Raw genomic sequence first — 12,221 nt, forward strand, 5'->3', positions numbered from 1 at the left:
TTATGCCAATGGCCCAGTGAATATGGCATATAAACTACATCAGAACTGGAAGTTTTCCCTTAAATAAATGCATAGGAGAGCTGAGCATCATTGCATTAAGAACATAATAAATACAACAAACCTGCAACATAAATCATTATATTTGCACCAGAAACATAAAGACATCGATCTCGATCACACCACTATACAACCTCAAGAGACAACTTAGGATTTGGAATGGAGGGAGTAGTTTCTAGTGGTTGTAAAGATAAGAATAAAAAAAGTCTCACAACAAATTTGTAATTTTTTCAGTAAATGGCACCAGTGTTGTTTTCTTCATCAAAAGGGTTCGAAGGTGTTTTAGCACCTCTGCATGACCCTTTCATGCACGTTAGATGCATTGACTTCAGACCGAACTTTGTCCACAATTGTTAGCCTGACTGCCGTCCTAGCTAACGCTCCTGTCATAGTTGGAGGTACGGTGGATCCGCGACGCCTTCGGGCGAGATCCACGGCGGGGGAAGGGGCGTGGTGTAGGGGTGCGGCGGGGGCAGGGGGCGCGGTGTAGGGGAAAGGCAGAACCGTGCGCCACTGGAATTGTGGACGCCTACGATAGGTACATAATTAGTAGTAGAGATTTGATCAAAATATTCTATTTGCAATTAATGGACCAAGTTCTTTTTGCTTTGTTTCATTTTGAAGAAAATTTGATCAAACTGTTCCTGTCGCAACATTTGTTTTCTTTCCTGGGTCAGCCCATGGGTTGTCTGACAGGCTCTTCTTTTAGTTTTTGCTGCGCTGTGCTGCAATTTGAAGGAAATTTGATCCAAGTATAGCTGCAGTTTTCTTTCTCGACATTGCTCTCAAATGAAAAGGCTTCGGCCATTGCTGGAACGGTCAGTAGGTCGTCTATGACAGGCTTCTCTTTATTTTCTCGCTTTTTCTGCCCTTCAGCTTCTGAATAAAAACCCGTGCAAAATATTCCTACCCCCAATCCCCCATCGTATCCTTACAAACAGTTCTCTAATTTGTTACAAAACCTAGTAGAATCGTGCTGTCTGTCACAAAAGAAAGTGGATGAGTTGACAGGATCATTACCATTCTTAAGCTGTTACTTTCCTACAGAACTGTCGCTTCCTCGAGATCTTTCAGTACAAGCAAGGCTAGAGCTCCACGAGTGGTGACAGAATTGTTGTTTATCTCTGTCTGATCTTTCACATCGCCAACAACTCTCTCGAGGCATGCGACCAGCAGATGAACGCTTCTGCAGACACACATCACGTCACTACGCACGCGATCGATGCTATATCTCATTCTTCCTTGACGATCACAGAACCAGCCGGTTGATGCAGCATCTTTGTCAGCCGCAGGAAAAGCCTCTGAAACCGTTGATCGCTGCCTGCCCTCGGTCGCTTACCGTGCTCGCCTGCTTTCCGTCTCCTTGTGTTCTCAGCGGGACGACGTCGTGCGCGGCCCGGCGTCGATCGCCAATGGCGTGCAAGGTGAAAGGGATCTTCAAGGGCCTCAATGCCTTCTCCCAGATCTTCGGTAAGCGGGCATTTTGTTTCTCTTTCCCGCCTGAAAACCTCAAACTCCGAACATGGATGCACTGTCTGTTTTCCTCCATGGGTCGTCGCCGGTCCTTGCAGCGGTGAAGGAGCACGAGATGGAGATCGGTTGTCCGACTGACGTGAAGCACGTCGTGCACATCGGCTGGGACAGCGCGGCGGGCGGCGCGTCTCCGAGCTGGGTAAGGCCTTGTTCGTTTCCATCGGATTGCACCCGGAATCGTTCCAGCTAATCAAAGTTTATATAAATTAGAGAAGCAATCCGGTCAGAAATCATTCCGACCCACCAATCCGGCACAAACGAACAAGGCCTAAACGGACACCAGAAATTCAGGGCACTGCCGCTGCGACTTCCTTCAAATGTCTAGATTATGATCGGTACAGTTTTTTATTTGGTTCTGGGTCTTGTATATCTTTGCAGATGAACGACATCATGGCGTCCTCAGACTTGTCGTCCCTGGGAAACTTCGCAGCGCTCACTGGTACCTCCTGGGTTTCTCAAGGTACAGTGACCATTTCCTCATGCTCTCCGGTTCAGAATGCATCGCTTTGTTTTGCTATAGTTCAGTTCAGCAGCTACTTCCGTATGACTGCTGTGTTGCACATTTCTTAGCAAAGGTTTTTGGTTCTTCGTGTGATCTTGCCAGTAGCTAGGATCATGCGCATGTCCTGGAGTTTTGCTTTGTCCATTCCTCTGTTAGTTCTTGTACCCGCAGCACAACACACGCACTGGCTTCAGGTTTCTGAAGCCTGAGATACCAGCAACATCTCTGAACTCTGTGAGATACCTCCAGGGGAACATTTCTTAGCAACTTCTATGGCTCTTACATACATGACAGCAGAATCGGAGTCCTTATTGAAGTGAATTGTGAGACTGACTTTGTGTCTCGAGGTGACATTTTCAAAGAGTTAGTTGACGATCTTGCCCTGCAAATTGCTGCTTGCCCTCAAGTGCAGTACATCTCTATTGATGACGTCCCTGAGGAGGTTGTGAAGAAGGAGACCGAGCTGGAGATGCAGAGGGAGGACCTTTTGACGAAGCCTAAGCAGGTCCAGGCTAAGATTGTCGAAGGGCATGTAAAGAAGAGGCTTGGAGAACTCATGTTGTTCGAACAACCATTCATCAAGAATGACAAGGTCACAATAAGTGAGTGGCTAAAGCAAACTATAGGTACAACTGGAGAGAATATGAAGGTCAGGAGATTTGCCCGATACAACCTAGGTGAAGGGCTGGAGAAGAAAAGCCAGGATTTTGCTGCTTAAGTTGCAGCACAGACAGCAGCGAAGCCGGCACCATCTGCTCCTCCCAAGGATGAGAAGCCTGCTGAAACAACAGAATCCGCTGAAACAACAGAATCTGCTAAAACAACAGAATCCACATGCAATTATATTAGCTTAATTTGTGTCTAAATTACTATTATTAGAATGGTTTCTAATTCTAAAAAACCAAACGGGGCCTTACTTAAAAACAAAAACAAAAGGCTGCGTTCTCTGGCTCATCTATTTGCTAGTTACACACTACTCTAAAATTTGTATGCAAAAGTATTTCTGAGAATGAAACCAAAATTGGCAATTCACTGTGTTCAAAACCACTGCCGAAGCAAGTATTTTGGGGCTGATCAGTGATTAATTCTCCCATTCTCCCAGAACAATTCATAAGAGATGTTAGTGGCTGCAAACCAGCTTTTCGTGAATAGTGATGATTTATAAGGAACAAATAAGCAAGCTATGTGCTTGCATCATAAAAATGGTTACGCCACTAATTACAGGTGATGACCGGGGAATGTTGATTCAGGTTCGATGAAGTTCTGATAGTCCAAAGGTTCAGGTGATCCTTGAGAAGTTGTAAGCATTCTTGTGCTGGTTCAGGTTTTTGTGTTTTCCACATTTTCCAAATATACTTAAGATTCACAAGAAGATGGAGTTGTTCATATTAGCAGGACTGCAGGAACACCAAACAAGGTCTACAGGAGTGCCTTTTTGCATCTAGTAATTTGCAGGTTCAACTTGCTGCTTCACTTTGCAGCTCTAATTGACAGTCGAAGGGAGCTGCATGATTCCATCCAAGAGAAAATCTGCAGCACAATGTGACTTGGTTTAGCCGGTGTAGCCTTTAATAATATGCTACGGAACATCCTACATCAATGCTGTCAATAACAGAACAGCCAGGCTGTTTAAACCTCGTATACCAAGCTTCAGGGTCCTGATCACCTCAAGCTTCAGGGTCCTGATCACCTCAAATGATACAACAACAATTGCCAGTTGGTGTGTCGACAAAAACGAGAGCCAGGACAAACCCCAAAATAGTGGAGACTGCTCACCTCGAGGGCCTGCTCGTAGCGACGTTCGCTAAACTTGGTATGGAAAGAAGGTACATCAGCCCTATAATGTATATGCAGGATATTGTTGTTTGTCAAACTATAAGCTACCCTTCCATTAAAATGCCACATCTACAAGCATAAGCCAAAATGAGCATTCAGTGTCATGAACAGACCATGAAATAGACATCGAGGATTAGTACAAAGTCATTTACAAACCAATTGATTGTGAATTTTCTGGCTACAGGTTGTTGACAACCCAGCAACGACCACCTTCGCCTCCAGATTGTCTTGAAATTTATATCTAATAATGTTACAGTAGATGAAGAATTTAACAATATTGTTACTATAAACCTTACGAGGCAATCCACTTACCTTGTACTCTGTGATCAAACGGGAAACAACATGATAAGCAGGATCATATTTGCTCTCGACGATAAACAAGAATTCCAGTGGCCCACCATAAAGTGATGTAATCTGTACTTTTACGGATTATAAGGGCACATAACAATCCAAGAAGTAAACTAAAATCATTATATATACTGCAGTTTAATCATACCTGAGTTCGCCAATTTTGCAAATTATGTTCGCCAAAGCCCTTCAAAGGCATGACTACAGAGACTCTAGGTAAATTCTCCTGAACAGAGTGCTCAAGCTCATCTATGTTGTCACAAAGAAATGCAAAACTGTTTCCATCTACAATGTTGCGCCTCATGTTCTTTATAACCCCTTTTCTGGTAAGAGAGCATAGATTGTATAAGAAAATCAGCTGATACGGCGTTTCCATCCTTGTCAAATAAACCAAAAATCACGAAATTCCATTCTTTACCTGACAATTGAAGCAACCTCCCACCCGAGAGCAAGGACTAAATAGATCATGCACCCCTACATAAATGGGATTCTCTGGTCAGCCCCAGCTGCTCCCCCTCCACGATGCCGACGCCGCCCAATGGAGCTCCTCTGGCTCGCACTCCATGCCTGCCTGGGATTCGGTGACCATCACAAAAATTTCAGTCTAATTTTGCTCCCTAATCCACACAAAAATGATTCAAAAGGTCTTGTCATGCATTTCAGATCGATCTAAAGTTTCTTGCTTTATGGGGAGTGGTAAAAAAATCCCGGAATTGTAAACCTGGTTGCAACCATGGCCAAAGCATCACCATTTCCATTCCTAACAAAAAATACCATGGCCGAAGCAAATTCCCAGTATCTTTTCCCATCATCGCCTGACGCTTCATTGTTCCCTTCCTCTCATGCATCTGCTCGGTGATGATTAGGGTGGTGTCCACACAGATTTTAAGAATTTGAATACTATACATAATCCAGTGTAGATCAAATTCTGGGACAAAATCTAATGCAAATTCAAGAGTCATTTGGTTGATAATGAAATTCTAGAATGATATTCTAAAAAAGAGGTATGAACCAAACGTGGCCTTAAACCATGACTCATTTGCTAGCAAAATACAAGACGTAGTATGCTAGAAAAAGATTGCAGAAATCAGGCTCATACGGACGGCAGCACAATCGTTTCTTCTTCTTCAGCACCACTGACAGCAGCCCAGTCAGGGAGCTGCATATCAGCGGGAGCAGCGGGCAGCGGGTCCTGCTCCTGCGCCGGCGCCGGCGTCGGCGTCGCCAACTCCCCCGCTGGCTCGGCGTGCTCGAAGTCGGAGGGGAGGCGGCAGCGGCAGATGGGGCAGGAGTTGCGCAGCTCCAGCGAGGCACGATGCAGGGGGAGTGGTAGAGGTGGCGGCACGAGAGCCTTCTAGCGGCCGCCGCGAGGGGGAGGTCCTCCTTGCAGATGGCGCAGGTCTCGCCGGGCTCCGACACCTCCACCGTGGGCACGACCTCGATGGACGCCGCCGGCGCCGGATCGATGCTTCTCCTGCGCGGATCGATGCTTCTCCTGCGCGGCGGATGGTGGAGCGCGCGAGCCGCAGCGCGCGGTCGGGGTCGGTGGGTCGCGCGCCCCAACAGCGTGCCACAGTGCGCCCCGCGCGATCTGCAGCGATGCCGCCGCGATGGGTAGGTCAAAGGCGGACCGCAGCCCCGCGCGCGACCGCCAGTCCGGGATCACGGGGCGTCAATGGTGGTGGGTGGGCAGAGCGATCTCGCGGGCGAGATTTCCGCGGGTGGGGCGGCGAGGTCGGGATGGCGGAGATTGCGGGCGTGGGCGCGGCGGCGGAGATTGCGGGCACGGGGTGGTGGGGTGGGGGGGAAACGAACGCGGAGGCAGAACATGCCTGTGCACGCCTACACTACAAGCTTATAGAGTAGCAGAGATTTGGCTTTTCAAACCAAATTACATTTGTCTTTGTAATTGGGAGTGAGAACAGCTGCGGTGCTGCTGCATGTTTTCAAGCAGCCGGCCGGCGGTTTGACAATCCTATTCAACCGGCCGACAAACGCAAGTCCTGACTGCATCTATTAGTCTCTGCAGATTGTACAGGTGTACTTAGACATGCATGTTAGTTCGTTGACCCTAAATATATAGTTTATATATAGTACCGGTATATATTACCCTAAATTTTGTTCTTCGTTAGCCGCCTCCTGGTGATGGTCAATGTATTTGGATTCTCATCAATCTAAGCTTCCATCCCCCCCCCCCCCCAAAAAAAAAAGAAAACTCAACTTACAAAGATTCTTTTAGCAACTAATTAATGATCTCTCTCTTGTAGGTCTGAACATGAACCGAAGGAAATATGTGTACATATATAGTGACTACTGTCAATAATTTCCATCCCAAAAATAATAGCATGTTTTACGTAATTTGTTCTCAAAATCAAAATTATTCCAAGTTTGATCATGCATGTTGAATAGAAATAAAGGAGACATCAACAATTATGATACTGAGTAATTAAGAACCATTAGTTCCGTTGTGACATATTTTGATATTTTACTTACTCACTCTGTTTCCAAATAAATCAATTCCTAGAATCTGTGCCAGTTAAATTTTCGTAACTTTGACTAACTTTATAGGAAAGAGTAACAACATCTATGACACAAAATTAGCATATTATGAAAATATATTCTATGACATATCTAGCTAGTAGTAATTTGATGTCATAAATGTTGATAGATTTTTTTTAAAAAAAAATAGTCAAAGTTTAAAAAGTTTGACCTAAGAAAACTCTATTTATTCACGGAAGGAGCGAGTACTTCTTTTGACCATGCATGCATGTTTACAGCTGTTCTCTTTGTGTGAACTGTTTTTATTTCTTTCTATAAGTTAAGTTCATATTGTCATGGCTACGAAGAAATGCGAATACTTGCCTTTGCCTACCATCTACTACTGCGTACTAGTAGTAAACTTGAGGCTCACCAGCCAGCAAGCAAGTTAAGAATTCAAAGTTCAAAAAATGGATATAGATAAAATAAACCCGCAAGGCGTGGCCAGGCCAGGGGCTGCTTGTACCAAACGAAGCTGCAATGAAATGAAAAAAATATATATGAAAGGACATTCCAGTAGACATCTCTAATTCTCTAAGGTGTATAATATGTATGGAGTAGAATATAATAACGAGAGGCTGCTCTGCTCTGCTCTGCTCTCCCTCACTCGTCGACGGCAGCGGCGGCGGCGAACCAGCTTTGCTTTGGTCATGGCAGACTGTTCCTATTGTGGGGGGGGGGGGGGGGGGGGGGGGGCCCGGAGGAGGAAGGCCACATGACTGCTAAGATGGTTGCTGAAATATGTTTGTTACAAATACAAGGGGATGATGAATCTGAGAAGATGATCGGAACAATCGCAACTGATGTGGCTTGCTGATAATCCTGAGAAATAATAAGTCAATAATAATGATACATAAAGTACATGTTCTGACACAGTATGCCATTTGTACATCATACATATACAGTGCATACTCTGGCATTGAATATGTCATTGGTACAAGAGGTAGCCATACAGAAACTCATTCCAGACATCAGGAACACCCGGGAGGCACCAGTGCATGCAATCCGCATAACTGGCTGGGGGCAAACTGTTTCCTAAACACCGTGGGGTGCCCGTCCTTACGGTACTCAGACAACTCCGTGATGTTGAGTATCTGAATGTGTATGCCCTTCTCTTCCAGTGTCCCAAAATATGACTTGGCCTTCTCCATCATACTGTAATCTGTAGTTGCTGCTTTGTATCCGACTTTGTATATCGGTTCCGTCTCATTCAGGCATTTGTTACTGTTTTCTCCACCCCAGTTGCTAGCCCTGTAACAAATATAGGCATATTGTACCACTTTCAAGTGTCATGGGGATGGTGCTATATTGTGCCGTTGTTTTGTGTTGGCACAAGACGATGAAAGGGTAGTGTTCGCCTCTTACTTACCATGAATGTGAAGGTGATGATCCAGCAAAAAATATTCTAGTCTTGTTCTTGTCAATATTCTCTCCGAGCCATTCGGTCAGTTTCTTGAGTGCTATCTCGAAACCATCTATCATTTCCACTTCGTCTAACCTTGCATCACCACTCTCAAATGAACCATACCTGCCCATATCCTCATATTCATGGTCTTAAAAAAACTTATGTTTGCTTGTATTTGATGAGTTTTCAACTATGTGAAATTGGCAATGTGTTAAGATGAGGATGCGTGACCTGCATCAGCTCACTTAGATATGTGTAGGAAGTAAAGGAATGGACTTACATGACCTTCATCCTCATGTCAGCCTTATGCTTCCTCCACCACACATAAGAATTGAAGATTATGATGTTAGCATCCCTCCAAGCACTGGCATGCTTCTCAATTCTGTCAGCCCTTATGATCCGATGCTCCACCCTGTGGACAAGTGGGTCGTCGCTGTTGGACTCCAACAACAGCGGTGACCAGTACAAGTCTATGGTTGCATTGTATTCCTAAAATCTAGTATAAATTAGTAATGTTCTGAATCTGCCAATGGAAATTGTTGGTTTCTGCAACCTGCAGATTTATTAAGGAAAAACGTACCAATGCCTTGAAGGAAATGAGTGAGCCATTGAAGGTGTGCATCTTGTGCCTACTGTCAGGTATAGAGATCTCCACCATGCACACCAGGGAAACCCATTGGTTCCTGTTGAGAGAGTCGCCCACAAACACCAACCTCTTGTTCCTCAGCTTTTCAAGTAGCCTGATGGCATCGAATCTGTTTAAACCCAAATCCAGGTGTTGTGTCATAAATTCCATGCACCGTTTTTTTTTTCAAAACTTTGACGCATTCTATAATTTGATCCCCTTTCTAGCCTTCCAGGCTTATGAAATAGAATTTATAATAAAATAAGAAGAGATGCAATGTTCGCCATCTTTGTCTTTTCATTGTCAATTACTACCCTTATGTGATATATGGCCAGCTAAGACCTAAAGTATGTTCATGCAGTTGGTTTCTGGTTGGTCACCCAGCTATCCACCACAATCAGATCAATTTTCCAGTCTTAACCAGCAGAGTTTTTTTTAACGAAATAACCAGTACAGATTTTTTTTTCTCTGAAATCCTATCCTTTATTTTCTGTTCCAGTTATAGAGTATCTGCACGTTTGCCTGCTTCCACAAAAAAAGATTACTACCCTTTAAAAATCCTGACACTGACTGACTGATAAGCTTCTTATTTTAGTTTTGAGGCTTCAGGTTGCTGGAGCTTTTGTATTCAGAAGAACAAAATTGAGCTAGAAATACTCCAACTCTACTAGGAAGGTTTATGATTATCATACCTTGGAAGGTCGCATCCATGAGGCTGCCATCTCCAGTGCTGGTACATGACATCCTTCCTGCCATATTTGTCACAAGCAACCTCGGGGAAGATGAAGGTTCACTTGAGTCCAGAGTACAATGGCCGGGACACATTGTCGTAGACCCACCGTCCTGTGGACCAATTGCACTCCTCCCTGCTGGTGTCTTTCCCTCTCAGTTGTTCATGGTGCTCAGCTGCCACCTTGGCCTGCATTTCTTGGTGTTCATGCTTGACCACCATTGGCATCTGTACTTCATGACCTTTGTAGAACAAGATGATGAAGCTGACAATGATATACAAGGCTACTAGGGAGTTGATGATGATGCTCCTCAGTACTCCAACCTGAGAATTGAGATTCGTCATCTTGGGGTGTGTGTGTGTGTGGGGGGGGGGGGGGGGAGTCTGCTGTACTTCTTCAGAAAACCATGGTGCAGTGCATGGCTCCCTCTTTTATTGTGCACCTCCTTACATTAACAATGGGAGAGCACTAGTGCACATGGGTAAGTGGTCCAGATTTGCTTGTAATTAAGCAATGAACTGAACCCTAACCCTGGGTTATCCATACGAAGGGAGGCAACGACTGATTGTTTAGAATGTAAAGGTGAAACAGAAACATCTACCATCACGTGAACCTTTTTTTTCTAATTAATTTAGTGTGAAATGTTTAGTTCAGAGTGCGAACACAAGGTTGATATGTCCCTTGTGGTTCGGGTTGATGATGAGTGATTGTCAACGGGTAGCACTCTGAGGTAGTCAGTGGACTGACCAGAGTGTGAGATTATGCTTGTGCAACCATGTCGGTCGGCTTGTGGTGTGCAGGTGTGGAGCACAGGGACGGTGGTCGACGGCTGAGGTGAATGTCATGCGGGCTCGTGCTGATGGACCGGGAGCGGTGAAAGGCGAGTGCTGGGTCTTGACTGACGGACCGGAGCAGCCGGGTGACTAGCCGTGGTGGCTGACACCTGGGACACGCACTCGCGCGAGGACGTGGTGGAGTGGACCGTGTTGCCAGCGTGGTCGAGGACTGGCGGGACACGCGTCTGGTCATGGAGATGCGCACGCGGTGTGGTACTCACGATGGGTTTGGTGATTTGGGCCTCAAAACCACCCAGCGCTACGGATGGCAGGTTTTGCTGAGTTTGGGCCTCAAAACTCGGCGGCGGCGGTTCCGGAGGGAACCGGTGGCGGCACATGGCATGATCGCGGAGGGTGCGTCAAGGCGAAGCAACTCCGTGAGAAGGACGTGGCCGTCGGATAAATTATCCAGGAGTTGGTCCATTTCGCCCCCAGTGGAGTGGATAGCCTCTACGTAAATAGGGTTAGTTTAGGAAATAGAAATAACCCTCTATGGTCTATAAATAGAGGGGTAGGGCTGATTATTTCAGCATCTCTTGGCTGCCATTTGTTTTGGCTTAGGGTTTTAGTGCTCTCACATCTTCATCCCTAGACTGCTCTAGTTTAGCCAGGGATCCGCAGCGATTTTGTACTTCGACTGTGTTCTTGTGATCTGAAAGTTTAATCTGAGGAAGGGTCGCCGGTACGGCTCACAGCGTTTGTTTACATCTCAATCTCAGTTTTACATACTTGCTGAAATTTGGAGTTGTTTTGGTCACTTGTTCTTCCTTTCCCTCTCTCTTGTGTTTTTGGTAGAAAATCTTTGATTCTTTTGAGAGGATTTGGTTTGGGGATTGATTGGTGGTGAGTTGCACTTCTCGGATCACTACATACGCCCACTCGGTGCAGTTTTTGGTCGTGATTTGAGAAGAACTCAGTTTGAACTCGTTCTAGAAAACCCCAACAAAACGCCAATTTCTGGCTGTAATTTTAGATCTGCGGTTGACTCACAAGTTCGATTGAGTTTAAAATTTGTGGAGACCTTGGAAACATATTTGCTTAGGTGTGCGCAAAATTTCATCTCAATCGGAGTTCGTTTGGTTCAGTTTTAGATCCAAGAACAGAATTTCGTGCTGCTGAAAACAGCACTTGTTCGCGATACTGTTTTGGACCGATTCGGACTTTCTGGTGTCCGATTTGCGATCCGTTTGTTTTGCTGGTCTCATGTGAGTATAAGAAACATTTTAAAATCTTGAGATCACTTGTTCGCTGATGTGTTCTTGGTTTGAGTGCTTGCTTCTTGGTTTGAGCTACTTCATGCTCTGGATCGGAGGGTTTGGGAGGTGAAGGTCTCGGCGATCATCGAGTCGCCCAACTACGAGACCCTCACCGTGGACGAGCTATTCAGCAAGCTCAAGTCCACCGAGATTGACCACCAGACTCGGGCCAAGATTGAGAACTCTGGTGCACCCACCATGGCCCTGGTCTCTGGAGGTGGTTCTGCTTCTAACCCTTCACCTGTTTTGTTTGCTCTATCTTCTTTGTTGACCATTACAGAGGATCAGGTGGAGAGCCTTGGGGATGAGGAGCTGGCGCTTGTGGCCAGTCGGTTCACACGGTTCCACAACAACCGTATGAGCCGGCGGTGTGGCGGGTCAAAGGATGGATGCTACAACTGTGGCGACCCCGACCACTTTGTCGCCAGCTGCCCTAAGAAGGGCAAGCTGGAGGCTGGCCCGCGCGACCACCACTCTGGTCGGCGCAAGGGCAAGCGCGACACCTCCAGCAAGCACAAGTCGAAGGGAGGCTTCGACAAGGAGGCGCTCCAGAG

The 12,221-nt window shown here is 45.9% G+C and overlaps 2 protein-coding genes and 1 pseudogene across 2 annotated transcripts; 1 reads left to right on the top strand and 2 right to left on the bottom strand.

The window, feature by feature from the left end:
• The first annotated feature begins 601 nt into the window (after positions 1-601).
• Positions 602-2,557, top strand: LOC103629066 (CRIB domain-containing protein RIC6). Its single transcript, XM_008650260.3, has 2 exons — positions 602-1,729; positions 1,969-2,557. Exons 1-2 carry the CDS (start codon positions 1,580-1,582, stop codon positions 2,158-2,160), a joined length of 342 nt encoding a protein of 113 aa, XP_008648482.1. The 5' UTR covers positions 602-1,579; the 3' UTR covers positions 2,161-2,557.
• Positions 2,558-4,148: 1,591 nt separating this feature from the next.
• LOC109940623 (uncharacterized) lies at positions 4,149-4,775 on the bottom strand. The gene is made up of 4 exons (XM_020540219.3): positions 4,695-4,775; positions 4,425-4,599; positions 4,241-4,342; positions 4,149-4,169 (listed from the first exon to the last, which is right to left on the bottom strand). The coding sequence occupies exons 1-4, from the start codon at positions 4,742-4,744 to the stop codon at positions 4,164-4,166; spliced, it is 333 nt and encodes a 110-aa protein (XP_020395808.1). The 5' UTR covers positions 4,745-4,775; the 3' UTR covers positions 4,149-4,163.
• A 2,862-nt stretch (positions 4,776-7,637) lies between these two features.
• LOC103629068 (protein trichome birefringence-like 34) lies at positions 7,638-9,948 on the bottom strand (annotated as a pseudogene).
• Between the last annotated feature and the right edge of the window lie 2,273 nt (positions 9,949-12,221).

This window comes from Zea mays, chromosome 6, assembly GCF_902167145.1.
Source record: "Zea mays cultivar B73 chromosome 6, Zm-B73-REFERENCE-NAM-5.0, whole genome shotgun sequence".
Lineage (NCBI taxonomy): Eukaryota > Viridiplantae > Streptophyta > Magnoliopsida > Poales > Poaceae > Zea > Zea mays.